Source organism: Brachyhypopomus gauderio, chromosome 17, assembly GCF_052324685.1.
Source record: "Brachyhypopomus gauderio isolate BG-103 chromosome 17, BGAUD_0.2, whole genome shotgun sequence".
Taxonomy (NCBI): domain Eukaryota; kingdom Metazoa; phylum Chordata; class Actinopteri; order Gymnotiformes; family Hypopomidae; genus Brachyhypopomus; species Brachyhypopomus gauderio.
Genome location: NC_135227.1, coordinates 9,504,995 through 9,531,669, shown reverse-complemented (window position 1 = coordinate 9,531,669; position 26,675 = coordinate 9,504,995). Strand labels below are relative to the sequence as shown.

At 41.7% G+C, this 26,675-nt stretch overlaps 3 protein-coding genes across 13 annotated transcripts in view; 1 reads left to right on the top strand and 2 right to left on the bottom strand.

Moving 5' to 3' along the window:
- ttc6 (tetratricopeptide repeat domain 6) overlaps positions 1–16,987 on the bottom strand; it is a 52,481-nt gene extending 35,494 nt beyond the window's left edge. For 3 of the 7 annotated variants that reach the window (XM_076978749.1, XM_076978752.1, XM_076978755.1), the window contains exons 1-7: positions 16,858–16,977; positions 8,522–8,688; positions 7,304–8,097; positions 6,266–6,370; positions 5,964–6,094; positions 4,560–4,739; positions 4,266–4,425 (exon numbers count right to left, since the gene is read on the bottom strand). In XM_076978749.1, coding sequence (XP_076834864.1) covers positions 4,266–4,425; positions 4,560–4,739; positions 5,964–6,094; positions 6,266–6,370; positions 7,304–8,097; positions 8,522–8,633 — 1,482 coding nt within the window. In that variant the 5' untranslated portion in view covers positions 8,634–8,688; positions 16,858–16,977. Of the gene's footprint in view, positions 1–4,265; positions 4,426–4,559; positions 4,740–5,963; positions 6,095–6,265; positions 6,371–7,303; positions 8,101–8,521; positions 8,689–9,199; positions 9,267–16,857 lie in introns of those variants that run through there. The other 4 variants (XM_076978751.1, XM_076978750.1, XM_076978753.1 and 1 more) reach the window with 4 other exon arrangements.
- Positions 16,883–21,245, top strand: foxa1 (forkhead box A1). Its single transcript, XM_076978756.1, has 3 exons — positions 16,883–16,925; positions 18,198–18,541; positions 19,416–21,245. The coding sequence occupies exons 2-3, from the start codon at positions 18,470–18,472 to the stop codon at positions 20,655–20,657; spliced, it is 1,314 nt and encodes a 437-aa protein (XP_076834871.1). The 5' UTR covers positions 16,883–16,925; positions 18,198–18,469; the 3' UTR covers positions 20,658–21,245.
- A 4,551-nt stretch (positions 21,246–25,796) lies between these two features.
- Positions 25,797–26,675, bottom strand: part of mipol1 (mirror-image polydactyly 1) — a 48,222-nt gene continuing 47,343 nt past the window's right edge. For all 5 annotated transcript variants that reach the window (XM_076978684.1, XM_076978686.1, XM_076978689.1 and 2 more), the window contains one exon: positions 25,797–26,381. In XM_076978684.1, the coding sequence (XP_076834799.1) occupies positions 26,315–26,381 (67 nt within the window). In that variant the 3' untranslated portion in view covers positions 25,797–26,314. The remainder of the gene's footprint in view (positions 26,382–26,675) is intronic.

Sequence of the window (26,675 nt, the reverse complement as noted above, 5' to 3'; positions counted from 1 at the left end):
TTCCACTTCTGATGGATTCCTTGGTTCAAGCCAAACAAAAAAGCCTCAAGAACCATTAAGCTCCGCCTACTTAGATTTTTTGCTAATTTGCATAATATGCAAAACCTACTTTTTTATACTAGTCCCTGGTTTTTCATCCGATCACCACAAGCTTGGTATCAAAATGTTCAGAAGAATCTCATTATCAATATTCCTGGAAAAAATTGTGACATTTGCATACAGTGTCGTTGTGACATGTCAATCAATAGCCTCGGGGCGTGGCCAAATTTACTTAAACAGCTATATCTCAGCAACGCTTTGACGGATCTTCATAAAATTTTAACAGTTGTTAGGGCACATGACTCCGAGGTCATAGGTCAAAGCTGGCCACGATTGTCCAATAGGGGGCGCTATAACATGGGAAAAACTGTTTCTCAGAAACCATTAGTCACATCAAGCCAAAACTTTACAGGCATCATCAGGGGCCCAAGTGATATCAAGACACACAATGATGACATCATCACTCAAAAAACATGGCCGCCATGAGCCAATTAATTTTTATTTGAATTAATTTGCCATTTGACAGACTTACCATTGGCCAATCAACATGAAACCTCACCACTGTGCATATTTCAGGACTATGTGTCATGCTGTGCAGTTTTAAAACATTTGGCCATTAGGTGGCGCTATTTGTGAAAATCATGCATAACTCCTCCAAATTTTCACTTAGGAACATGCAACTTGTTTCTTTTTATTCCTTGCAGTAGACCTGACAACTTTGCAATTACAAGTCCTATTAAAAAATGCATACTTTTGTCACATTCATCTATTGTTTGAAAATAGCTATTTACAAACTAGTCATAGGAATTTGATCCAATTATGGAAAAATTGCTATGAGCATAATCAGTAGACTCTGTAGGTAAAAACTGATTAAAAAAATAATGGATTTCTATTTATCTGATTGGTCCATTTTCCCATTATATCATTGTGGCCATGCCATATATGACCTATATTGCTATAACTCATAAACCATGTATGCAATCAACTCCCAATTTGAAAGGCTTTTATATCGTGAAGTCCTTGTGAGGTATGCCAAGTTTGGTTCAAATTGGCCTGTCGGGGGCGCTACAGTACCCAAAAACCTAAGAAAACATAAAAACTCATGCTGCAATCTTGTTATGCAGAATACAGACAAGTAATTGGTCTTGTATGATCCAGATCAATAAGTTCTATAACATTGCAATTGCATCTTATAACAAAAAGTGCACTGCCTGACCAGAAATGAACCTTTTAATTCACCAAAATGTCATTGCATTACTGATAAAAATGAGATATCAGTATGATGGTACTTGGGCTCCATCTAGTGGCCAAACACCGAAACTGACTGAAAACTATTGCTCACATGAAACACCACACAAACACACACAAAGCTGATCTCAGCATGTGATTTAGTTCTGTGATCTGAATCATTTTGCCAATACACATTATTTTGATCCTTTTCGGCCTTTAGTGCCCCAATTGAACATTTTTTTGCACATTGATTTATTTGTGCATTTTTTCCACTCAAACAGCTTCTTTTGGGTCTAAAGGACCTATTGGGTCTATTGCCTATTGAAGCCAAGTGGCCTATTCGTGTGTGAACCCGCCAATTGCCGCTTGCGGCTATATTTTCTTATTATTATTCTTTGTCCCATTTTTTGACCTAAAACGTATTGTGCAGCCTAGACCGTAATGCCTAGAAACCCCAAACTTGGCAAAAAGGTTCAGTTAACTCCAAGGACCAGATTCCCATACAGGGACCCAAATTGGCCTGATGGTGGCGCTATAGCAGACCATATTGACTTTTTGTCCATATCTCCTACACCGTAAGTCCTAGAACCAAAATTCCAGTTCCTATACATTCCTTGACTAAATTCAATAGGACAATTAATATACAACCATTAAGCTCCGCCCACTTAGATTTCGAGTTAATTTGCATAATGTGCAAAATCACACACATATTTGAGCGCAAACTAGTCCCTGGATTTTTCACATACATGCACATATGTGGTATCAAAACGTTCAGAAGAGTCTGAACTTTAAAATCTATCCAACAAAAATGCTAATTTCTTCACTACCTAGTCAGTATAAGCCAATCAAATGAGGAGGCGTAAATTCAATAGTAAATTTTGCGCATATGGAGCTCTAACTTAAGAAAACTTGCATGTAATGAGATGGCACTTCACAGACAGCTTCCCTGTGAGGGTCTGGGGCAGCTCGCAGAGGTTGCCATACCTCACCTGCTAGGGGGCGCTATAACATGCAAAAATTTGCCCCATGCACTCAGATTGGCCGATCCACATGAAACTTGGCAGACATCATCTATGGGCCTCTGGGAACCAGGTCCTAAAGCAGACACTCCATACTTCCAAAATGGCTGACGTAATCGGCCAATCAGTGATCGGCACGCGTTTGACAGGCTTACCATTGGTCGATCTGCACGAAACCTCTTGGGTGTGGACAAGTGCACGCCCCCTATGACATAATCCAGCCAGGTGTCGATTGGCCACTGGGGGGCGCTATTGCAAAAAAAGCAAGTGTATCCCCTACATAATTCCACTTGGGAACATGCAATTGGACTCTTTTGATTCCTTGCAGTAGTGCGAACAACTTTCCCATTACATGTCCTATTAAAAAATGCACAGTTTATTTACAGTTAATAATAGTTTGAAATCATCACTTTTCATACTCCTCCTAGGATTTTCATACTATCATGTCAAGCAAAGTCTTATAATACTCTACAGAGTGTGAAATCAAAAAACAATCTAAAGATTTTGGATTTGAGGACACTTATACCTGCTAAATATTTTTTTAATGGACAGCATCGATACATATAATATTCATATTCTTAAAGCTCTTTCATATTTTACCCAATTCTGACCAAAATGCACAAGCCCATTCAGAATCCCATCCTGAACAAATTTGTCAAGTTTCATCTAAATCGGTTATCGTATGGCTCTACAGTGCAGTATTATATACAATGCATAAGAATGCATGTAAAGTCCCTCTGTCACCTTCTCCTTCTCACACGCACGCAAGCTGAAACTCACACTCTCAGTCTCTCTCACACTCTCACCCACATTCCCCCTCCCATCTCTGTGCCCTAAGTAAACATTGCTCTGGCTACCTAGATCTCTCTGTGTCTATTAACCAGGCACACACACATACAGGCGCAAGCAGGCCTTCCTATAGCATTCACAATGACACTTCCCTAGCCATACCCACCCATATCTCAGTGACTAACACATGCTCATACAAACTGATATTTGGCTTCTTTTTTGTCTCTCTCTCACACAAACACAGACACACACACCTTTATACCTATATGTATGTATAGTTTCTATGTATACTTATGTATGTATGTATTAGTATATGTTGTCATAGTTTGAGTACATACACTACCACACACACACACACACACACACACACACACACACACTTCTACCTAAATGTATGTAGTTTGTATGCATATCTATAGTATATGTATAGTATATGTAAGTCATGCCAGTGATGCCAGTGATGCCAGTCATGTTCTGCCAGTCATGTAAGTCATGTCATGCCAATCATTTCAGTCCAGTCATATCAGTCATTTCAGTCAAATCATCAAATCATTACAGTCATGCCAGTTATGTCAGTCATATCAGTCATGTTAATTTTGTTCGCCATGGCAGTGATGTCATTCCAGTCATGCCAGTCATGTCAGTCATGTAATGCCAGGCTTTGCAGACTACATTCATACTTTGAATACATGGGCAGTCATGTTAGGCATGCTAGGTGTGTAAAGAGTGAATTAACAAAGCATAGTCTCTGGCTCCCTCAATCTCTCTCTGTCGGTGATATACAGGCCCAATCATGTATAGACACATGCAGGCCTTCCTATATTGTTCACATAGATGCAGCCCTAGCCAGATGTGCTGTTTCTGTGTCTCCCTTTCTGACACATGCAGATGTCATTACACACTATCTGTAGAGCACACACTGGCCAAACCCAAACAGCTTCTTTTCACTTTTAGGTCTAAAGGACCTTTTGGGCTTCCTTTTGCTTATTGTGTGTGTGAACCCGCCTATCGCCGCTTGCGGCTATATTTTAATTATTTAGAATAGTTGCTATAGTTTGCCTTGGATTGAAACACATGGTGTTTAGTGACAAATGAGGAGCCATTACTTTGCCCCGTCCTTCTGCTTATTTAATCTCAACTGGTCTACTCTAGTTGGGGACATATTTTCACAAGAAGTGCTTGTCGTACTGCCTGCCCACATAACATCATCCTGGGTTTCTCCACAAAGTACTCTGCGATCCTCTGCCAGTCTGCCAGAACATCTGTGGTGTGTGCAGGAAGGTGCCTGACCCCACCCGTCTGGTCTGTATCGCCAACATCCTCCACCTGAATGCCTTGACGCACCACCCTACAACACACAAAACCAACATAGAGCAGGTCGAACCATATCTCTCATACCTACAGAGGAATGTTCATAAGAGGGTCAAACTGATCTCTGCTTTTGTAATAACTAAGGACAGGAAAGATGATTTTGCTTGGCACCTGGGTACGTCGGAGAGGGTAGCCAGGCGTCTAAATGCTGTCCTCTGCTGGAGAAACTGTGGAGTTGCCATGAGCGTGTCTTGAGCATGGCACACTTGAGAGGCCAGCTGCAGTTCCACTGGCAGGACTTGAGATGCAGGAGTGGTACAGAGATGGTGGATAGTTTTGTACTCCCCTGAACTGTTGATGAGAAAGGAAATAATCTTGGATGGTAATTATACGAACGTCATTATTGTGCATATAAAAGGCATACCTGCATGTGACATTCAAAACTGAGAAAAAAACAATGCAACAAAGAATGTTTCAAAATGCGCATGAGACAAAAACATGGTTATGTGAACCCCTTCAACCTCACAGTCTCTGTGACTGCTCCTGTGGAGGAGAGCTTTTCGTCTCTCTGCCATGAGTTTGGCTTATGACTTCTCCCTCTGTTTACAAAGATCAACTGCACTATGACTGCACCACTGTTTCACTCTAAGACAGAGGATGACAAACTCTGTGAGTGTGTGCATGGGCTGATTGCTCTAGTTCTATTGCAGGCAGGAGAGACCCCACGATGGCCCCTCCTTCTCACAGCTCCGCCCACAGAAGCACATTTACCATGGGCGAGCTGCTCCCTGTGACCTGTCACAGGTCAGATTTATCACCCGCTCTTTCTCTCTGGCATGCGCACGCCTCAGTGACAGACCTTGAAGGTCATGCCAGAGTCAGTGGCCCCACCTCCTCTGAGAGGAAGGAATCCTAAACTGTGAAGGACACCCCTCTCTGCCCACCCACTCATCCCACAGGCAGGCTGCTGTCATCTGCCTTTCAACTACCTCCAAAAGAAACTTCTCAGTGGACCCCCACAAACTGGAAGGAGCTGGTAATTAAACGGCACTTGTTCTGGTCGTGTGTTTTTGACAGGGGGAGTGGCACGAGGCCAGAGCCACACTTACAGGCAATAAATCGTGTATGTGAACAGAGAGGGTGGGAGAGGAGGGGAACTGGGGGAGCGAGACAGGCTCCGAGCTGACCCGGCCAATGGCGGAGGGGTGGAGGTGTGGGTTAATTACCATTGTGTCACCGCCCTCTTAAACAGGTCTAAATGGGTACTGATGACAGCCTGCTCATTCACTCAAACACCCCCGAAACTGAAAAACACTAGTCTTTGTCTGAGTCAGAGGCCACCCTGTGAGACCTCTTGGTGGAGAGACATGCAAGGAGATGGAGTCACTGATAGAAAGGTGAAGAGGTCGGAATATGAACTTGCAGCAAGACAAGTGAGAAGGAATCAGGGAAATGTACCAAAACTGGGCTACTCAATGAAAGACACACAGGAAAACAGAACAAGACATTGATTGCTCAACTATGTGAGGAGATATGGATGATAATATCTCTTAACAGCCTTCCGCTGAGGTATACTTTGTGGTAGGTGTCCAGGTAGCAAGGAGGGTCAGGCCATGGATGCCGCTGGCTTGCTCAGACACCCTTTGAGGTCTCTGTATTAGAGTGAAACTGCCACCTCGAGCCTCCAGTACATCCGCAGTGGTCACCTTCAAAGGTAAAAAGACACCAAGAAACCTTGTCTTGTTTCGGTTTGTATAATGGGCGATTTTCATGGCAAAGATTAAACAAGTGCCTGCTTTCAGTTATTTAAATGCAACAAATAAACGTTCAACAGTGCATTATCTATGTGGCTAGGAGGATAATTCCTGGGGACTTACTCCCTCAGAGTCAGACTCGGACTGTGAGCACGCCACCTTGATCTTACAGCCTCCTGACAAAACAGGCAGATGATGCACAGGTCTTGGGGCAGCTCTCCCGTCAGCCTGTGTTACAAAGGGAAGTTTCTGATTTAAAACCTTGAATAAGACATAATGATTCTGAATTATTTTGACTCTCATCAAGATATACAACAGGAATAAACATGTGTTGGTATAGTAAGCATGACATAAACTGATGTAATGTAGTGGCAGGGTAACGTTTAGTACGGGAATCTCAAGCTTTCCATTGTCAGAACAGATGAATGGAAACACTTTTCTGATGTGTTTTTTATAATAATGTAATAAAGTATTTTACCAGCTAGTTTGCTATTACATAGGTGCATATTTTGCTATTACATAGTGTAGTCCATTTGTTGGCATGCATAATTTATCATGTACCTCCTAATCCATTTATCATTGTTTGGCTTCCAGTCACAGGATCACTGCTGCACAGATATGTTTTGCCATGTGTGATACACTATTTTCACTAATGTGGCAGTGGCCTGGATGTGGATGAGTCAGTACAAGCTCATCAGACACAGAAGGTATGCTGGCATTTTACATGTAATTGTTAGTGCTATTCCTGTGGATTTAGTGTGGTCCATTACCCAAAAATATCTAGCCTCCCTATATCTAGCCACACTATATCCTCCCTTTTGCCATGAACAAGTAGTTTTAGAAAACCCAATGCCTGGGTTTTGTCCCCAGGAACACTGTTAGTTGGATTCAGAGTGGCAGACCAGTGCTCCAGCCAGGAACCCCACTGGTATGTGTAAGAATTTCAGCAACAGTGACATGCCTGACATACTCATAGCTGTGCAACAACCTCTACTGTGCCACTACCATATCAGTGATAAAACAGAGATGATCATTTCTGGTAACAAAAATACTGCGGTGAGAAACCGAACAGCAGGGGGTGTTGTGCAGGGGCTGACTGACAAGTTGTGCATGCTAACATATGCAGCTAGTGTGTGACTATACACCTATAAAAATGCTCACCTCCTTATTAGAACTGCAAATATCCACAAACTGTCTGTTCATCAGCTTGCTGATCCTCTTCTCAGAGACGTGGAGCACACCAGGCCTGCGCTGCCTGATCTCGTTGGCCGTGTTCCCACTCTCACTCCCCGCCGTTTCCTGTGGTGCCCTCTGCTGACCAGCCTCGTGTGCTCCCTCTGCCACGATGTGTCTTGCTTCGTCTAGCAGTTCGGTTGCAGACTTCAAACTGCAGATGCTGCTGGTAGCCAAACTGCCAGTGGGACTCTTTGAGCTGTGTTTCTTTGAGGATATGGGCTGATCCTGTTTTGTGTAACTGTGCTGACTTCTCTTTTTCTTCCTTACCCTTCTACGTCCGTTCTGTTTGGACTCACTGGAGGTCGACCCCCCAGGGCCCACACTCTCATCAGAGCTTGAGGAGCTCAGCAAATGGCCTCTGCTCTGGACACCTGAGTGCTGAATTTCAGTACTAGGAGCTTGCTTCTTGTCACCTGGTACCTGCTGTGAAGGTGTGTGGCTCTTATAAGAGCCTCCTGCTGATGGAGACCTATCTGATCTGGGCTTGGCAGGAGGCTGTGGCCTTCTGGACATGGATATTAATGTAGTAGTTCCTGCAAGAGGTGCTATAGCTGGCATCATGGCTGTCTCATGTCCAGCACCGTGCTTTGGTACAGTTGTTGAATTCATACTTGTATCTTCATGGGGCAAATTTGGTTTTATGATTTTTCTCATTTTGGAGGGTTTTGAGATGTTGGGTTGTGGAGCACTTTCTGGAACGGAGGAAGATGAAGGAAAACCTGCTTGGAGATAAATGGCACAGATGTTGCTTTGATGATATCGGGTGCAGGGTTGCCAACTTTCACGCAATGAGCGTGAGACACACGCATTTGATTGTCTTCACACGCTCACACGCCACATATCCGATTTCTCACGCCGAAAAAAAATCTAGTTTATTTACCTCTGATCCACATCTGTGATTCAATGAGTCACTAGGTCGCTCTGGCGCCAACAACTGGTGATCGATCGATCGCGATATAATACTTAATTTGTGTCCATTTTACACCCCCCGCCCCGGTTCAAATCTCACTCCCAAGTGATCTTGAAAAGTTGGCAACCCTGCAGGTGCGGTAAGTAAATTATTACCATCTGAGTTCAGTTGATCAGGTAAGTCTGGAGGATTTAGAGGTAAATTCAGCTGTTTAGAGATGTCTCATGACTTACCAACAGCGTGCATCATTTCTTGAAACTCTAGGTGAGACTTTTCACGCAGTTCCATAACCTCCCTCTTCATCATCTCCTGGCTATACTTCTGGGTCCTTAATTTCCGAGGCATGGTTTCTCCGTGAATGTGCAATGCTTCAAACTGATATATTTTCTTTACATAAGCACTGAAACCATATATTAAGCTGTTAATATATATATACATGTCAATGAACAGTTTATAAAAGTAATATTTTTGCATTTCAAATACAAAAACAAATATGCTTTCCTTTCAAATATTTTTAATAACCACCAGCAGACGCACATCCAGCACATCCAGCTCTTTCATCTAACAAACGTTGGTTGTTAGCATTATACATATTTAATAAGTCATGCTGACATATACTGCACAGTTTTCTGTTGATTTAGACAAATTATACTTAAATAGCGATAGCTGACAACATATTCAAACTGAAAATGCAGTTTAATTTACTCTTTCTCAGATCACAAAAGAGTTAGAAAAAGTGCAATGTAAGTACTCTTAGAGCACTTTAACTTCGCTCTTTTTCTGTAATGTCAGAATCAATTTATCACAATAGTTATCGTATCACTGGGCGATTGCATCTGTGGCTGTTTACGACTACGACCGTTTACTACTGTGGCAGGTATGCTATTTAGTACGTTTCCAGCGAACTTTACCGGAATGCTATGGAAGCCCATTTCTATGTAAGCTCATTTCCGCCGCTTGAAGAAAAAAGTACATACAGTATCACATAATTATGACTTAAGTGTCTCATGATTATGACTAAGTATCTCATAATTATTAGATAGTAGGCCTATCTCATAATTATGACGTACTATCTCAATTATGACTGAGAGCCATACAACGTAAGTTGTTGACGGGGGGGGGGGGGGGGGTGTAAAATGGACACAAATTAAGTATTATATCGTGATCGATCGATCGCCAGTGGTTGGCGCCAGAGCGAACTAGTAACTCATTGAATCACAGGTATGGATCTGAGGTAAATAAACTAGATTTTTTTTGCGTCGTGAGAAATCAGAAGTGTGGCGTGAGAGCGTGTGAAAACGGTCAAATGCGTGTGTCTCACGCGCAATGCAACCCTGCAATATGACCAACCCATTTAAAGTATAATAGGTCTCGGAATTCCTTTTTAATAACGTTGTTAAGCTGTTGCTAACTAATGATGAATAAAGAACTTCTTGCCAATAATGCGACTAATGGTTTTGCTGATGGCTTTGTAGTTGATACGTGGTGAGGTTAAGCTTCATGCAGGTATTGAGACTTCCATCCGTTAAATGTGATCGTAGGTTGGTCTTAATGTTTTTTAGATGTGAAAACGACTGCGCACATGCATACGTAGAGCCAAACATTGTCAGTACAGCAACACTCACGCTGCAGTGTGTGGTATGATGGGAAGCGCGTTCCAGGTTTGGACAATCAGCTGGTCCGCGATTTATGTTCGCTAGCCAACTCTGCTTGCTGTTTTTCCAAATCTTTATTCAGTGACTTGAACTTATTCACCCACATGTCTGAGGCCTTCAGGTCAGCAGCTTGTAGCTCAAAATCTCTGACTGAGACACCGGGGATGTAACTCAGGTCAGCGCTGTCCACTGCACACTCGGATGGGTGATAAACTTAAAAAGACGAGTAGGCTCACGGAATTCTCCAACGCACGCTTTAAATGACTGCAGAAGTGATTGCAACCCGCAAACGTGAGCGGCAAGAAATTAATGGATTGAAATACGTTTATATTTTAGCATTATTATTTTTAGTAAAAAATTGTCTCCGAGCCATATGCACCCATCGAAAGAGCCACATCTGGCTCGCGAGCCATAGGTTCCCGACCCCTCTATATCAATGTCTTCTTGACATCATCATCCTCTGCTCATGCACATCTCAAAGCTTTAGCTGCTCTGATACACTCCACTGTGATTTGTCAGACCGAATGTGGACCTCTGTACGTTAGCTGTGTAATCACACTTTATTCCATAAAGATTTGTTGTTTGTTGTTCATCATACAGTCGCAGAGCACTTTATTAGGAACACCTCCTTGTAACCACACTTATTGTCCATTTTATCAGCTCCACTGCTATGTCTGATCTACTTGTGCCAGCACAACACACACAAACATACCTCAACAATGCATAAACGTCAACACTGGCACAGAAAATATGAAAGGGCTGCTGTAGCCATGGTCTCTGCTTCTCTAAGTCTCATATAAACACACTGTTGCAGACATCACACAGGTCCTCCCTTAAGGGTCAATCCTCATACCTGAAGCGAGTGGCTTCCCTTGACACCTCGTGTCATACACTGGCTACTGATGCATACTGACTCTGCACCCTCTTGCAGTCTCTTGCAGTCTAGCAATATAATCCACCACTGAAAAAGTCTCCCTCTCTGAATCTGGGGACTGTCTGAACAATAAATCTGTAGCTTGCTTTACAACACTAACATCTCCAGAATGAAATCCAGGCTTGGTCTCCTGGGCTGCTGTCCAACACACCACAGCACAAAAGGTAGATGATTGTGCCAGTCTATGATGATCATTCCATCGCTGAGGGCAGTGTTAATCCCCAAACTGTTTACACATCTCTAACATGACCTGGGAACTTTTCTAGGGCAAACTTCCTACCCCTGTTCACTGTGTAGCTCTGTGGGCAGGCTGAATGGGCAAAAAAATCTCTGTGGTGGTGACGGCACTCTGGTCAGGGAGAGCATATTATGCCTCAAACCATTTAGTGAAATAATCACATTTCCAGCCTCCAGCCACTCCAGTCATCTCTGACACAAATCAAGTGTTGGAAGAGACAGTCTTGCTGGACACTTGTTCACATAACCTAGGCCTACATCACAGCCATGGACGTGGTGGAGTTGGAGTTCCACTTATGTCTGACGCCTGGACCAACAGAATCACTGCCAGTTACCCAAATGTAGGCTCCAGGGAACCAGTAGCTGCCACATACACCTTCCAAACATCAGGTCCTCCCACTGCTGGTACAAACGCCCGTGGCATTTCTCCTGGCTAATGAAAGGTGAGCAGGAGGCCGTAGTGGCTGGCCTCTAAGGCTCATTCTGGCATCTGTCATTTTCATACTGTGGAGCACTAAGATCCGCCCTGTCAGCTGGCGCTCCTCAGCACTGAAAAGTGGTAATGTTTCCCCATCAGTAGTGAAATCTGTGGAGGTTTCCTCAGTCCATCCTTTTCTCCAACCATTGACACAAAGGCAGGTCTCTTCCAGACAAAAGCAGTGCAACAGTGCACCAGCAACACTGGCAATTTTAGCAAGTTTTACAGTGTGGCAAAGGAGTGGCTTAGGATGCAAGCTGGAGGGCAGAGGTTATCATTTTTTATGCATGTGTATCACATGATGAGACACCATAAAACAACACAATAGTAATAGTAGTATAACAAAAGTTATAGTAATACTATTTAATATTAGTCTACCTTAATCCTACCACCCTCTCCTACACAAATGAAGAACTGAATTGCAAATATTTTTAACCTCATATTAACATTAAATATTAACGTAAAAATAATTTTTAACAGTTTAATTGTTTAACATTAAACGATTTTCACCACATTCAAAGCCTAGTGTAGTGCCTTTGCATACTCATTGTCAACACTCAGCATTTGACTTTTGTGATGCTTTCGGCGTCAAGTGGTAATGACGCAAACGCTGAGGAGAGCATTTAACAGGCAAATCCATAACCTGAGACCTTTAAACAGTCCAAGGTCACATCGGGTAGACAGTCAGACATGGAACAATAACTGATGCGAAGAGACTACTACACTACACTACATGACTACACTAAGGGAAACTCTAGATACACAATAAATGACTAAACTTATAACTAGAAAAGACAAAGCTAAACAACGCATGAGACGAGACAAAGACTAAACATACAATACCAAACCCATGGATATTCTGTAGAAAGAACGAACCAAAGCTTTACACAATGATCAGCAACAATGAAGGGAAAACTCAGGTGTCGCGTATGGCCTCGCCCCCTCCCTTAGCTGTCACTCCGGGTTCCCTCGTGTCTGTGTTCCTTGCCTGTTTATCCCGCCCTGCTCGTTTGTCTCCGTGATTCCTCGTTTGTTACCACTCCCCCGTGTCATTGCCATCACCTGTTCCCTGTTAATGTTCTGTGTATATATAGTCCCTGAGTGTCCCTTGTCCCTCATCGGTTGTTTTGACTGTTTGGATGTTTCATTGTTTCTATGTTTCCATTGCCCGTAGTGTGTTTCCTGTTTTTTTTTTATTCTTTGTTCGTTACTCGTGTTTCTGTTTAGTTATACCCGTGTACGCTTGTTTTTCGGACTGCCCTCCTGTTATGAACCCGGACTGGTTATCAGACGACGATGATGGTATGCCCTGTAATAAATCTCGCTCTTCTCAGCATTTGTGTCCGTCCCCTCGCTCCGCAGCCCATGCTGCGTTACATCAGGGTTTAAATACACAACTAAGCAAGGAACAAAACTAGACACTAACCCTAGGTGAACACAATGATGAGAGGGCGGAGCTACAAATAACAAGGGCGTGGCAGGAGAACACATGGGAAAACCAAAACATGAGCACATGGAAAGACAAAACAAAGACATGACAGATGGGACTAAGCATGACATACTTGATGTCTAATTACAAAAGGCTTGTTGCTAGGCTATGAACTGGCTATGAATGGTCAACCATTTCTGTTTGCACTGAGTGAGAATTTGGGCAAACTTTTATGCAGTCAAAGAGAGGCAAAATTGAAGTGGAATTGATTTTTCTTTGTTGGCACGTCTATCCATTCTTTCTCAGTATTCAGTGGAGCAAAGTATTATCTATACTGTTTAGTAAAGATGTTTACATCAACTAAGGAGAAATATCAAGAACGTTCAACACCATTTTTTGTCCAGCAGCCATCCTACAGAAAAGCCCATGGTCAGTGATGGTGTGCAGTCATCCAGCACAGTAGTGAATAGTAAACTAGTAATCTCGAAGAACTGGAATCCCTCCTGCAACTGCCAGAGCCAGGTCATCAAGCCATGGCCTGTGTGCAATGTAAATAGAGTTCTGGGCAGGCATGGCCTGAAGGGTGTGAGCCCTGAGACCATGGTTAACAGCACATGCCACATCACACAGCAATCGCACTCTGCTTTGGTGAGTTCTTGGCTATCTACACTATCACCATCTCTACTCTATCCTAGCCTTGGCACAGTACTGTTCCAGTCCCTCTATTGCTGGCGTCGGTGTCCACCACAAACCGTCAACTCCACGCATGGGAATATTAACAGAGGGACATCGCACAGCTTGTCAAGGAGAGAACTGAGCACTTTGTTAGTGAAACATGATTTCGAGCCTTTTTCAGGGAGGTAGCATGAATGCCATCTTTAGCTTCTGGACGGAACACCACTTGCCAGCAACTGCTGTGAAGGTCCAGCAAGTTGAACTGTGGGCTGATCGAGGGCATCTGCTGGGGTGTGCTGTCCACAGTCCTCAAGGTCACCTTTGAAGTGCATTTCCAGCTCTTCCTAGGAGTTGGGCCTTCCCCACCAAAAGTTTTGCTTTCTTATATCACTCCCTGTCCACAGGCCCCCCTATAAGACCGTAGAGCTGCATGTGCTGTTTACCTGTGAAAGAATGGAAGAATGCTTTGCACTTCTTTGGAACAATTTGTGGTGACCCTCTCGTTTCTCGTGATGATTTCAGTTTGCTCCACCTCCTTGACCTCTTCCTGTAGCTTCCTATAGTGTTTTTATGGCAGTTAGTAGATGACCCCATCGACCCTCTGGGAGTTTTGTGTTAAGGAACGCTACCAGTTCAAGTACACTGTGCGCCTTGCTACTAAAACTAGGGTAAACCTGCCTCACCATAGTGCCTAGTTCATGGTCAGCACCTGCAGTTTACCACTCCTGTAGCGGACACTTCACTGCTAACCGGGCTAGAGCTCAGCCAAAGCTCGCCATGCTTGATTGAACGTCAATCAGACTTTTCAGTGTGTACCCGTTGAGCAGAACTACAAATCTGTCATTTCCTATGACCGTCAAATAATGTGTAATGCAGAACGAAGCATATTCAGCAAACACTGAGAGGTGATTTATTATGGGCAAATCCAAAGTGAGAGTTGTTAAGACCAACACAAATATAACCAGTTATGTTTAACAATCAGAAATCAAAACAAAACACAAAAACCAAAAAAGAAACAGGCTATAAACCTGAAACAATGAACACGACAGAAGACTAGAACAACAGAGGCTATACAAAACACAACAGGGCTACGAACAACAAGATGCTTTCACAACAAATGGGGGTTAAGGCAATTTACAGCCACGTAGAACAGAAATTACTGGGTTATACAACGACTAACGAGGGAACTGGGCACGGGTGAACACAGTAACGAATAGCAGAGGACTAAACGAGGAGGAGAACCAAAACGAGGAGAACACACGGAGAACAAAAACCAACAAACAGAAATGAGCGAGGTTACTGTGAAAACATGAGCTACAGGGAGGGGCCAGCGTCACATAATAACTTTTAAACTAGTCAACGACACTAGCACATCAACATTTGTGCAATAAGCATGAGGAATAGCATTAGGCCTAAATGGTTTAAATCAACAAAATAATGACATTGTGGGGCCACAAGAGCTGATATAAGCCCACCCAGCTTGTGGCCACACCCCCTGCTTCTTTAGCTCATACACAATGCTGCGCAGTCACCACAATACATCTGGCATAAAATTAACTCCATAACAATATGAATATTAAAGGGGAGAGTCACCTGCATAAGCTGATCTCTAATAATCTCAGACACCTCTGTTCGTATGTTAAGATCCTATATTTTGCCCTGCACATGTCTCCTTTATTGACTCCACATCATGTTTTTGTTCTTTTTTCATTTAGAATGTGTTAATTTCAGGGAAAAGGTTCATGCACTATGAACCAAAATACTGTATTTACATTTTTTTTAACAAAATGTCATCTCTACTTCAACTCTATCTGTTTCTCTTTTATGGACAAATAAATAGAAAGGTCCCTTACTTGATTGATGCAACAGTAATCACTGTGGTTAGTTAGTGTCAGAGTTGAATTTAAGAAATATCTTAAACTGTCTGCTTTAAGTAGAATTAGGACGCATTTGGAAGACATTCTTATGCGGAGCAACTTTATAGAAGCCCTTTTAAATTTACATTTCAAATGGATTTTCTCTGCATCCCCGTTGTTTTTTGGTTTTTTTTCTGTCTGAGATCACGCTACGCATGGCAATGAATGATGAATGGGGATATGGAGGGAGTGATTAGCTGAGAGAGGACAGTTCAGAACCTGAATTTAGATATTTTACAAGATGATTCTACATTAAAAATATACTTATAAAACACAGTTCCTGAAAAAACAGCAGTGGTATCCGTGTATGCTGACAACATGGGTATCAGATGTCATTGTAAATGTGGATGTAACTAAGATACATGCATATTATAAATGGAACTATAGCGGCAGATGAAAGAAGTTAAAAATCACAAATCTATTTAGTAATATCTATTACAAAACATGGTTGGGGAAAGAAATTTCAATGCACCTCCTCTGAGCTCTGTAACCATCAAGCAGCAGGGTACTTTGATGAGTGTTAATGTGTTAAAAACCCCAATATACTAGGAATATTTGTATGACATTTATTGTATATATATATATATGTGCGTGTGTGTGCGTGTGTGTGTGTGTGCTCTTTTTATCAGTGCGGGCATTAGAGTTAATTGTACTGGTAGATTTTGTACTGCCTAAATAAGTGGTGTAGCTGTAATCCTAAATATTACTACTGCCATGCATTATAGGAAATGATTCCTACAATGCGATGTGATTACATTCTAATAAATAAATGAGATATTTTAAACATGTCATGTCGATATTTTGTCTTATTTGTGAAATAAATAAGGGAAAGAGAAATAAACATATGGTTAAAAAGGATTTTAAAGCCTACTATAACAATGACAATTATATCTGTTGTCAATGTGAAGCTATGTTAGCTAAACTAGCTACATTAACAGAAAGGCTGACATAGGTATGTGGATTTTTATTTGATTGCATTTTAATTGGCTTGTTTTGATTTGCAGACTCATTGGCATATATGGATGTTTGTGTAGAGATCAGGAAATCATGTACATAAATATTGAACTTTCTAACAGTAAATGTTCTTCACGAACACAATTTTGTTTACTGGCTAAAATTATATTAGCTTAGAATGTTAGCTATCTAGCTAATATAGCTAGCTAGCCAATGCTAGTGAATAATGCTAGCTACATGTTACAGGCCTGCTCTAACTTTGGTAGCTAATTAAGTTATATCGGCTCCTACCTTTTCTCAGATGTCTTCCTCTAGGATTGGACACCTTTTCAAAATTATCTACACGTTACATGGGTTCGGTACGTGTTCAAAGTACATTTTTATTATAGCATTATTGAAGCAATCTTTAGAAAGTTTCCCCACTTTCCACGTAGGAGTGTAACAGTCGTCTCCTAGCAACCGGTGAATGGTCCGCGAGGACTGTGCCGCACTCCGCGCGCGCCACGCAAACCAGTTCCGCAACTGGGACTCTTAAAAAAGGACCGTGTCCAGTTTGAAACAGCGCATCCTTGCGTCGCTAATAATTAGGCTCGCTTTTTTTCCTACCTATGAATACAATTCTTAAATGTCGTATTTTGTCGCATACTGTAATCAAAACTTCGATAATTAATTGCTTAATTAAGCAAATTGTGTCTGGATGTAAACCAGGAGCTTATTAGCGCCGATCTATTTGACAAATGTGGAGTTGGCCAAGAATTAGGGCAAAGCATGTCAGATGTTGCCACAAATGGTTTACACACGTAGCCTATGCACAAAGACGCGAACGTCTGAAACGAAAAGTCAGCGCAGCAACTTATTGATCTGAGGTAACAACGCACAAACACTGTCTACAAATGCAGTATGCATACTTTCACAAATCATTGACCTCTAATATGACACTGCCTACTCGCACACATACTGACTTGGACTGAATTTTTGAAGGCTCGCATTAATTCGCAACATTTTTTTTCACAGATCCATCCATAAATTGTTCACTTATTTTGTGATTCGCCGTGCAGCATAAACCTACTAATTTAAAGTCCCCCTCTCTCTCGGGGGGGCCGTGGCATCGCCTAATGTTCTGCTTGGAGTGCCGTTTCATTCCACCCGTGAAAAAATCGATTAGTGCTCTAATTGTGTTAGAGATCACCAGGAAAAGCCGCTGTAAGTGGATGATCAGCGCTGTTCTACCCTCATTAGCAGGTGTGCGCGTGCAGCGCGAGCTCTCGTTTATCCGCGAGCAGCGCGCGGGAAATGGGGAGATGTTTCAAATAGTTGGAAGTTATGCGCATCTCCAGCCAGAACAACACGGTCTGGGCGAAGCTTCAAGCATCGTTATACCTGTTTAACATGTATTATATTTCCTTTACTGTACTCTATTATTTAGGTCAATTCTATATTAATAATGTAAGACAATAGAAGATAGTTTTCGTTTATGACATTTTGGATTATTTCGTGAGTTCCTTCGTTGAATTCCCTACTTTAGTCTGAACTACGTTATGGATTTTCATAGGTTTGCGTTGAATAACTAAATGTTGTGTGGCTTGTTGTTTTTGTTGCTGCTATTGTTCTGTTTTTGTTTGTTTGTGCAGTGCAGTGTCTTATATAGGTACAAATGCAGATGAAATATTGTGGTGTTACTTGAGTGAGGCGACCTAGGCAAATGAGCCACGGGAAGTGGGCAGTACCGTTCTCTACGTAACTAGGGGAAGATCTACACTGCGCTCAGTCTTCCCAACATTTCCTCACTTTGCCCAAGCCGTCGTGTAACATCCCACGAGTGATTGCGCACCGTTTGCTGGGACACTCTGTGAAAGCCCAAGTCTGAGAACTGCATGTTGACGACCTGTGGATTTCCACCATAATGTTGGGAGCCGTGAAAATGGAAGGACACGAAACTCCCGACTGGAGTAGCTATTATACTGATGCGCAAGAGGTATGTGCGAACAGTTACGTACAATTTAAAGTGGAGTGTATTGTAATTAACTCTAATTGGTATTTATTTATTTTTATACTTTAATACAAATAGTTTTTTTCATGACGTGCGGTGTTATGCAAGAATGCGAGAATTTCACTTGGCTATTTCCTCAAGTGGTAGGCTAAAAACGAAGAAAGGATTTTTTTCGATGGAGTTTAATCAGAACGTACCCGTCCCACTTGGTGGCAGTAGTGATCCCATTGTGAACGGGCCGTTGGACGCCTGTTACGGCTATTGAAGAGCAGTACGGAACGACGCTCGCGTTATGTGTTTAGCCTCGATGTTTGAGTTTTAAATGTTGGATCAAATATTTACGTGCTAACTATATTTCATTGTTTCATAGGTCCAGTTTTTGCAGTACCCTGAGTAATTACAAAACTTACAAAAACTTTAACACGTAATCATTGGTTGCAGTTGAATAATGAGCAATTATATTTTTTTAATGTTTACAATTTTAATGAAGATTTTATGGAATAATTCTTTTTGTTCCTAATGCTAAATGTGATGTAAATACAGTTAGACACATAATGTATATACTGTTAGTACATTCTGAAGCACTTATTCAATTCTGTTTCAGTTCCTTGTGTTTTTATACACACACAACACACACACACACACAAATATATATATTATTTAAAGATAAAAAATCCTTCTATGAGGATAAAAGGTAAGAGGAACTATCAAACAGAACTAAATGGGGACACTAAATTTTGTATTTTACATTAGGGAGCCAACCTATTTAAAAGATTCACATTTTTTGTTTTGTTTTTCACAAAGTAAAAGATATAATATATAACATTTCTGATGTTTTGATGTATGTTCTTTATTTCAGGTCTACTCCCCCATGACAAACAGTGGCATGAATGCTGGACTGAGCTCCATGAACAGTATGAACAGTTACATGAGTATGTCCTCCGGTGGGAATATGACCACTAGTTCTTTCAACATGTCCTATGCGAACCCTGCTCTCAGTGCAGGACTGAGCCCCGGCACCATGGCAGGGATGCAGTCTAGCGCGAGCGGTGCGATGAACGGTATGGGTGGTGGGGTGGCGTCCATGGGCACCGCACTGAGCCCCACAAACATGAATGCGATTTCGGCTCAGCACACCTCCATGAACGCCCTGAACCCTTACTCCAGCATCAGCCCCACTATGAGCCCAATGACATACGCCCAGAGCAACCTTAACAGGCCACGGGACAACAAGACTTTCAGGAGAAGCTACCCACACGCTAAGCCGCCATACTCATACATATCGCTCATAACCATGGCTATCCAGCAGTCACCGAGCAAGATGCTTACCCTTAGTGAGATCTACCAGTGGATAATGGATCTTTTCCCATACTACCGTCAAAACCAACAAAGGTGGCAAAACTCCATCAGGCACTCGCTGTCTTTCAATGATTGTTTTGTCAAAGTCTCTAGGTCACCGGATAAGCCAGGAAAAGGCTCTTACTGGACCCTCCATCCTGATTCTGGAAATATGTTCGAGAATGGCTGTTACCTCCGCAGACAGAAGCGCTTCAAGTGTGAGAAGAAGCTCTCGGGGAGTAAAGGGCCTGACGGACGGAAGGAGGCGAACGGGTCGGGCTCGCCGTCCAGCGACAACGGCACCGCCAAGAACGCTCACATGGACACCGGCTCAATAGGAAGCGCCAACCAGTCGTCCAGCCCTCAGAGCCTGGAACACAGAAGCAGCACCTCCAGCTCGGACCTAAAGGGCGCCGGCCCACAGCTGCACCCCAGCGGCTCAGCCACGGCCCTGTCCTCCATCCCTTTGCCCCCGCACACGATGACCCACGAGTCTCAGCTGCATCTAAAGGGAGACCCCCATTACTCTTTCAACCATCCGTTTTCCATCAATAATTTAATGTCCTCCTCGGAGCAGCAGCACAAACTGGACTTGAAAGCATATGAACAAGCGTTGCAATATTCATCGTACGGCTCAGGTATGTCTTCCAGCCTGCCTCTGGGCACGGCCTCCATGCCGGGCAGAGCTAGCATGGATCCCTCAGCGTTAGAGGCATCTTACTACCAAGGTGTGTATTCGAGGCCGGTTCTTAACACTTCTTAGTTTGTTCTTATTATTTACTGAACTCGACAATTGCTGACAGATAAACTTTATTTTATTTTTGCATGCACCCGGTGCATAAAGGACTGTTACTTTAAAGTATAATGTGTATGTGTATAATAAAATATTGTAAAGTGCTCCCCTGAATGATTGTATATCCAACCTATAAATCATTGCTAGTGTATTTAAAACGATTTTGAGCTTGTAAAATAATGTTGTAATCCCAAAACTTGTAGCCCCTATTACGATATGTCCATGTGTTACAATGTGCACGAATGAAGGTCAGTCAGTCTTGTGGAACGCGTGCTACAAGTAAAAAGCAATGCACCTGTCTGTTGCAGATATATTTGGATGTTGTCATTTTACTCGTTATTTTGGGTTTTGTTTACCTCGTTTGACGAAAAACCTTTCAATCCCGATCTTGTACTGAGATAAGTTAATCGACGGTGGAAATGCAGAAAAATAAAACCCGTATTTCTTAATCACGGCAATTAGTGTTTCGCTGAATCTTTATGTGTAGACAGTACCTAGAGGTGACGACTGAGTATTGTCCATTTAATTGGCGATCTTAAATGGGTTTTATTTATTTTCATGGTAATCTCAAGTCTTTTAAAATACCAGTAAAAGACTTTGCTGATACTTCGCATTTATGTTCTTATACATATTTATTGCAACGTTTTCTGTTGAACAGTCTTTACTTTCTAGCGCCCAGTTAACACAAACGACATTTACGCATCCTCGCTTCATTGGATTGTCTGGTCTTCAGTTTTACATACCTCTTTCATATCAACGTAATAAAATAAAGTCTGACCCATCAAACAAACCAACGAACAAAGCAAACATCTAAACAAATAAATGAATAAGAAAACTGTAACCACTAAGTCTATTAATATAAAAAAAAATTATTTTGAAAAGGTGTCTGCGCACAGAGGCGCACATTGGCTGAGCCTGTCTGTTTTGACTTTGTGTTGGTAAAAGACCAAGAGAAAATCCATGTCTAACACAAACGCAGCCTCAAAGCCCTGCGTCATAAAAGATCCGATTGCTTTTTAAATGGGATTTTTAACAATATCATAGGGAGGCCAAATCATCTTTTTGTCAAGCGTAACCTACATGACGGGCACGTGAACCTGAACAGATTTTACTTTGATCATGGTATTTTGTAGACACACATTTTGGCTGACTAACCGTGAAATTCATTTAATTATCATGTAATTGCCCCCCGATGCGTAAATAAAATGGGTGAATTGAGCTTAGGATAGTGCAATCAATATCAAATGTACTTACGATAGTTATTTTATCACAGTCATACAGATAAAATGTATTTATTTGATTTAGATACTTAAAAAATATTTTTTTTTTATCTTCAATGGTCTAAATTAAGCCCATAACTCTGTAAATTCAAAACAGATCTACTTGATTAGTTGATAAACTCCTCTTATCTAAACGATTGCGAAGATATCAGGCAATTGCTGATAAGCTCCTGGGAGACAGAGATTTGACAAAAATATTTTAGATACGCAAAAATAAAACCCAAAACAGTTGTGCAAAATAATCATAGGTACAAAAATATACAACTTGTGTGGTTAAAAATCCATATGTATAAAATGGGGAATCGAGTAATAAATGATACACGATGTTAAATTAACTATATTATTTTTTTAAAATAATTTTAATATAAGAAATGAAATAATAATTTATTTTGTGTGTGGTGTTTTTTTCTTTTCAGAGTTTTTGTTGCCCTAGTTTTGTTGTTGTTTGTTTTTAATTATATTCACCGTGAGGTCCATGTTTTAGGAAATTAAAATTGCATTTTATATAGGTTACCAGTCTCCACATTTAAGAAAAATTAAGACAATAAATATGTGTTGTGATTTAAAGTATGCTACATTTTAGTATACAGTAGTAAAATTTGGATACTCCTTTCTTTTTAGACGTCTTGTTAGTAGTCAATATTAGGCGCACTCATATCAGCAGTTGACTATTTTATAAACACCAGAGCATATCGTACTCCGCGGAAGTTATTTCTGTCAAGTATTTAGTCTGCTTCCTCTAAATCGTGGGTTATATATTTATATAACTATGCAATATGCCTTTGTGGATACTTGAAACTGTCAATTTCAATAATGCATACGTTTTATTGTATAAAAATAGTCTTAAAACCAGATAAATGTGGAGTCTAAAAAGACAATGAAGTCCTCGTATTCCGTGCGCCTGTTCGCATGAAATGTGAATTTGTCACAGTTTGTGAAATTATTCACTTGTTTATCAAAGGAACACGCAAGGGATTTTTAGATTTTTTGCTGTTCACAGGAAGCCACTTAAAATTGCTCAATGATTTTTTGATCGTGATGATCATGTGTAATAGCTGATAATGTACATACCGTAACATACCATACATTTGGTTTCAAAACAAATATCCAATTGCTATAACTCAACATAATTGCCCTTTGCGCTATCAAATCTTTAAGGCATTTGGTAGTTTACAGGGCTTAGTTTACTTTCTATAATTTCTAATTACATTAGACACAGATAATAGATTATTATTTACGTTTTATTATTTTTACTAGCCTATTAGTAGCGACTATTAATGAGAACGATGACGATGATGACTGCATGTAGGCCTATATATCTTAAATAAATTAAACTGGACTAGATGTTCTTATTAATTTCTAATGATTGTCATAACATACAATTATTCCTTATCTTACTTCCTCCGTGCAGAAATCAATTCAATGAAACCGATCAGCCTTTATTAATGCGCAACATATGTTATCAGCGGGCAGTGTCCAACCCGGAGGGTTGAGTAAAGCCTTGTTTTCCAACTTATGTGGTATTTCTCGTTACCCCATCAAAAGCTCTGGCGCTTTCTTTAGCCTTATGGACAAAAATTTCGACAACAATGCGCAGGGCCCTTTACTTCAAAAGCAGCCATCAGCGGGCCTACCCGTAGGCCCTTCTTCTCCGTCTTTTCATTCTTAGTTTAGAAAGCCACTACAGGGCCAAGGCGCTTCTAATACCTTTTGATGGGGATTGAATTAATTATCTCCAATAACACAATTGTGCTTGGCCAACGAAAAGAGCAAAGCAGTACCCCTCCAGAATCACACACGAAAGAAAGCAGCTTTGAAAGGCCGAGGGAGAAGAGGGAGAGATCTCTATCCGAAATCAGCTTTAGAAGCAGCTGGTTTGCCATTAAAATTATACGGGAGAAGTTTATTAGGGCTTTGTGCCCCCCTAATATGCATCGGCCGTGTCAGGTTGGTGGTCCCCTACTCGAGCCCTGTTTTCTGTCTTCATTATCCTCCTGAAATTCACAGACTACAGAGAAAACTGCCAGTTGGAGCTGTCTCATGGGCACACCACTGGGAGGATTTTAACCCTAGTGCGTAATTCTTTAAATATGGAAAAAATCTATCCAAATTTTACATAATGTAGCCGAATTCAGAGATCCAACTGGCCACTGGACATTATAATGCAGGTGTGTAAAATAAACTGATGAACTGTGAGGGTGTCACCGAGTCGTGTATAACAACACAATAACAACAAAACCGGAGGAGCTGGATTAGATTAATATAGTGCAAGGGACACATTAGTATAATAAATAAAAAACCAGGGTTAAAAGCGGGTGAAAAAACCTGATGAACAGTGGTGAGGTCGTTTGCCGTAACAGTAATTAGGACAGTGTTTTATTTCAGGAAGGCTAATGGCTGATAGTGGACTATAAGTAACCTGCAGTGTCCGATTGAGAAGAGGAGGAGGGATTAAAAACGAGAAAGGCTTGAAATATTTGGTGTCGTTATAGCAACGGGATCAGTCATGCTTTTCTCAGAGGGTCATTCAACATGGGCTGTCGAAACACGGTTTTAATTAAAGCGTATAAAAAGTTGTTTTGTAGTCCGGTCATCGTGCTACCGATTTTAGGGAGGATAATCGGGATTGGCTTTAGTTACGGCCCAACACACCCAGGCGCGCGCCTACACACGGAGGGATAACCTAGCCTGTCAAAGGACGGACTTAGACATCAAAACTGCGTTTGTCCCGAAAGGACTCACGTTTGATGCGAGATAAAATGAAATCATTTCAACTTTCTCTTTTTTACTGGTTTGAAAAAAAAACTGGAAAGTTGGATAGCCAAATTAAAAACGAAACTCCGTGAGGGGGCGTGTGGGACGAGCCGCGCGGACACCCAGGTTGCGCCATCTCCACGGTAACCGCTGATGGAGACGTCTACACGCTCGCGCCCCCCCCCCCAAACATGTCCTCCTTTATTCACACTCCGGGATGATGGTGCATCATCCAACGTGTCTGAGTACATAATCGATCACGCTCACGAGCACGAGACACCGCTGCTGAACTCAGACGAGGCGCGGGCCAAGTTGGCGTGCAGGACTCGCGAGCGTGAAGCCGTCAATATCAGAAAAGTGAAATGTAAATGATGCCAATATAATTGTTTGGTATGTAGTGTTTGGCAAAGGTCGGGTGATCTCTCCGGACCGGTTCATGTTTGTAAATGACCAGAAGGCCTGTGTAAAGGTCCCCCACGGCGGAAAATGAGCGCCCGTCACACCACAAACTTTCTAGCACAAAGTCTGGAAAATCCAAGGCATTATTTACAATTAAATAAACAATGAATAAGCCTAATAATACTGGCAGGTATATAGTGTACAAGTGATGTGATAAAATTAATTGATACGCAGTTCAGCAGTGTCCACAATTAACATGAAAAATATTTTTAAATGAGGTCTAAATTAAACCTGAAATCGTGTCAGTGTAAATGGGAGGGTTATATTGTTAAACCGACTTGAATTAGGCAGATATAAATCAATATTAAACAATATTTAACAAATAAAACAAACAATTAGCCTGTCCGGTTGAAAATTAACCCGATCATGTGATCAGGTTTTCCACAGCCTACATCAGAGGCAGGGTACTTCAGTAACACCTGATCCAAATAAACATTTTCAGTGACATTAAATAAATAGCAGTAGCAATCATTGCATCACAACTTCCTTGTTATTCTAGGAATTGCCTAAGCAACCACTGGGTGTTTGACTCTGAAATCTGCAAAAAAAATCTTAGGATCTTTTTGTTTAAAACATTTAGCTTTTTTAAAAACAATGTAAACATTTAAACAAATGCACATCTTGACATATTTTAATGACCAGTTAATGTTCAAATGAGTGTCCCTTTATTGACATTTAAAAACATATCTAATACACCCCAGATGCAGCTGAAATGAGTCTGTAAACATTTTTCTCTAAACATAATCCTAGGGCAGATTGATACATGACTGTACAGGGCTTCTTAAAAAAGAGGGAGACCATTGCATCAGCCATTAAATGTCACTATATATATATATCTCAATTTCACCAACCCTGCAGTGCCTTTATGCAACACTGCTCAATGTATAAAAAAATGGAATACTTCACAATAGGAGTGGAAGGCAGTTTGATATGGCTGGTCTGTGGGAGAATCAGTGAGTGACTGTAGCAGTCAGATGTGAGTGGGGGTTGTAAGTGATGGTGGAGCTGGGTGAGGGAGTGGGCTTCACTTCCAGCCCGTGTTTGTCCAGGCTGGGCTTTGGCTGTTTGCTCAGAGTTAAACACAGCAGCCTGGTCACCAGATGTGGCCGTCTGCTCCGGTCACCCGCCGTCCAGTCAGATCACAGTACGGACACTCCCTGCTCCCACCTTCTTCCTCAGGACGTCTACCAAGCGTTCCAGTCTAGGACGAGAGAGAGAGAGAGAGAGAGAGAGAGAGAGAGAGAGAGGATAAGAAGAGAGGATGAGGGGATTGATGGAGAAAGTTTGAGCTAGCGTGGTTCTCCATCTCGGACATACAGATCCTCTTGTAGGTGGAGGAACAGATGCCATCAAAGCAACCACATTACTCCTACTAACATAAAACCCTTAACACATCCACCACAGTAGAGGTTTTTATCTTGTTGTCTGGTGAACAGGAGACTGTAATGTATCATGGCTGGAGCAGCAGACTGTTGACCTACGTTGTGTGAGAGTT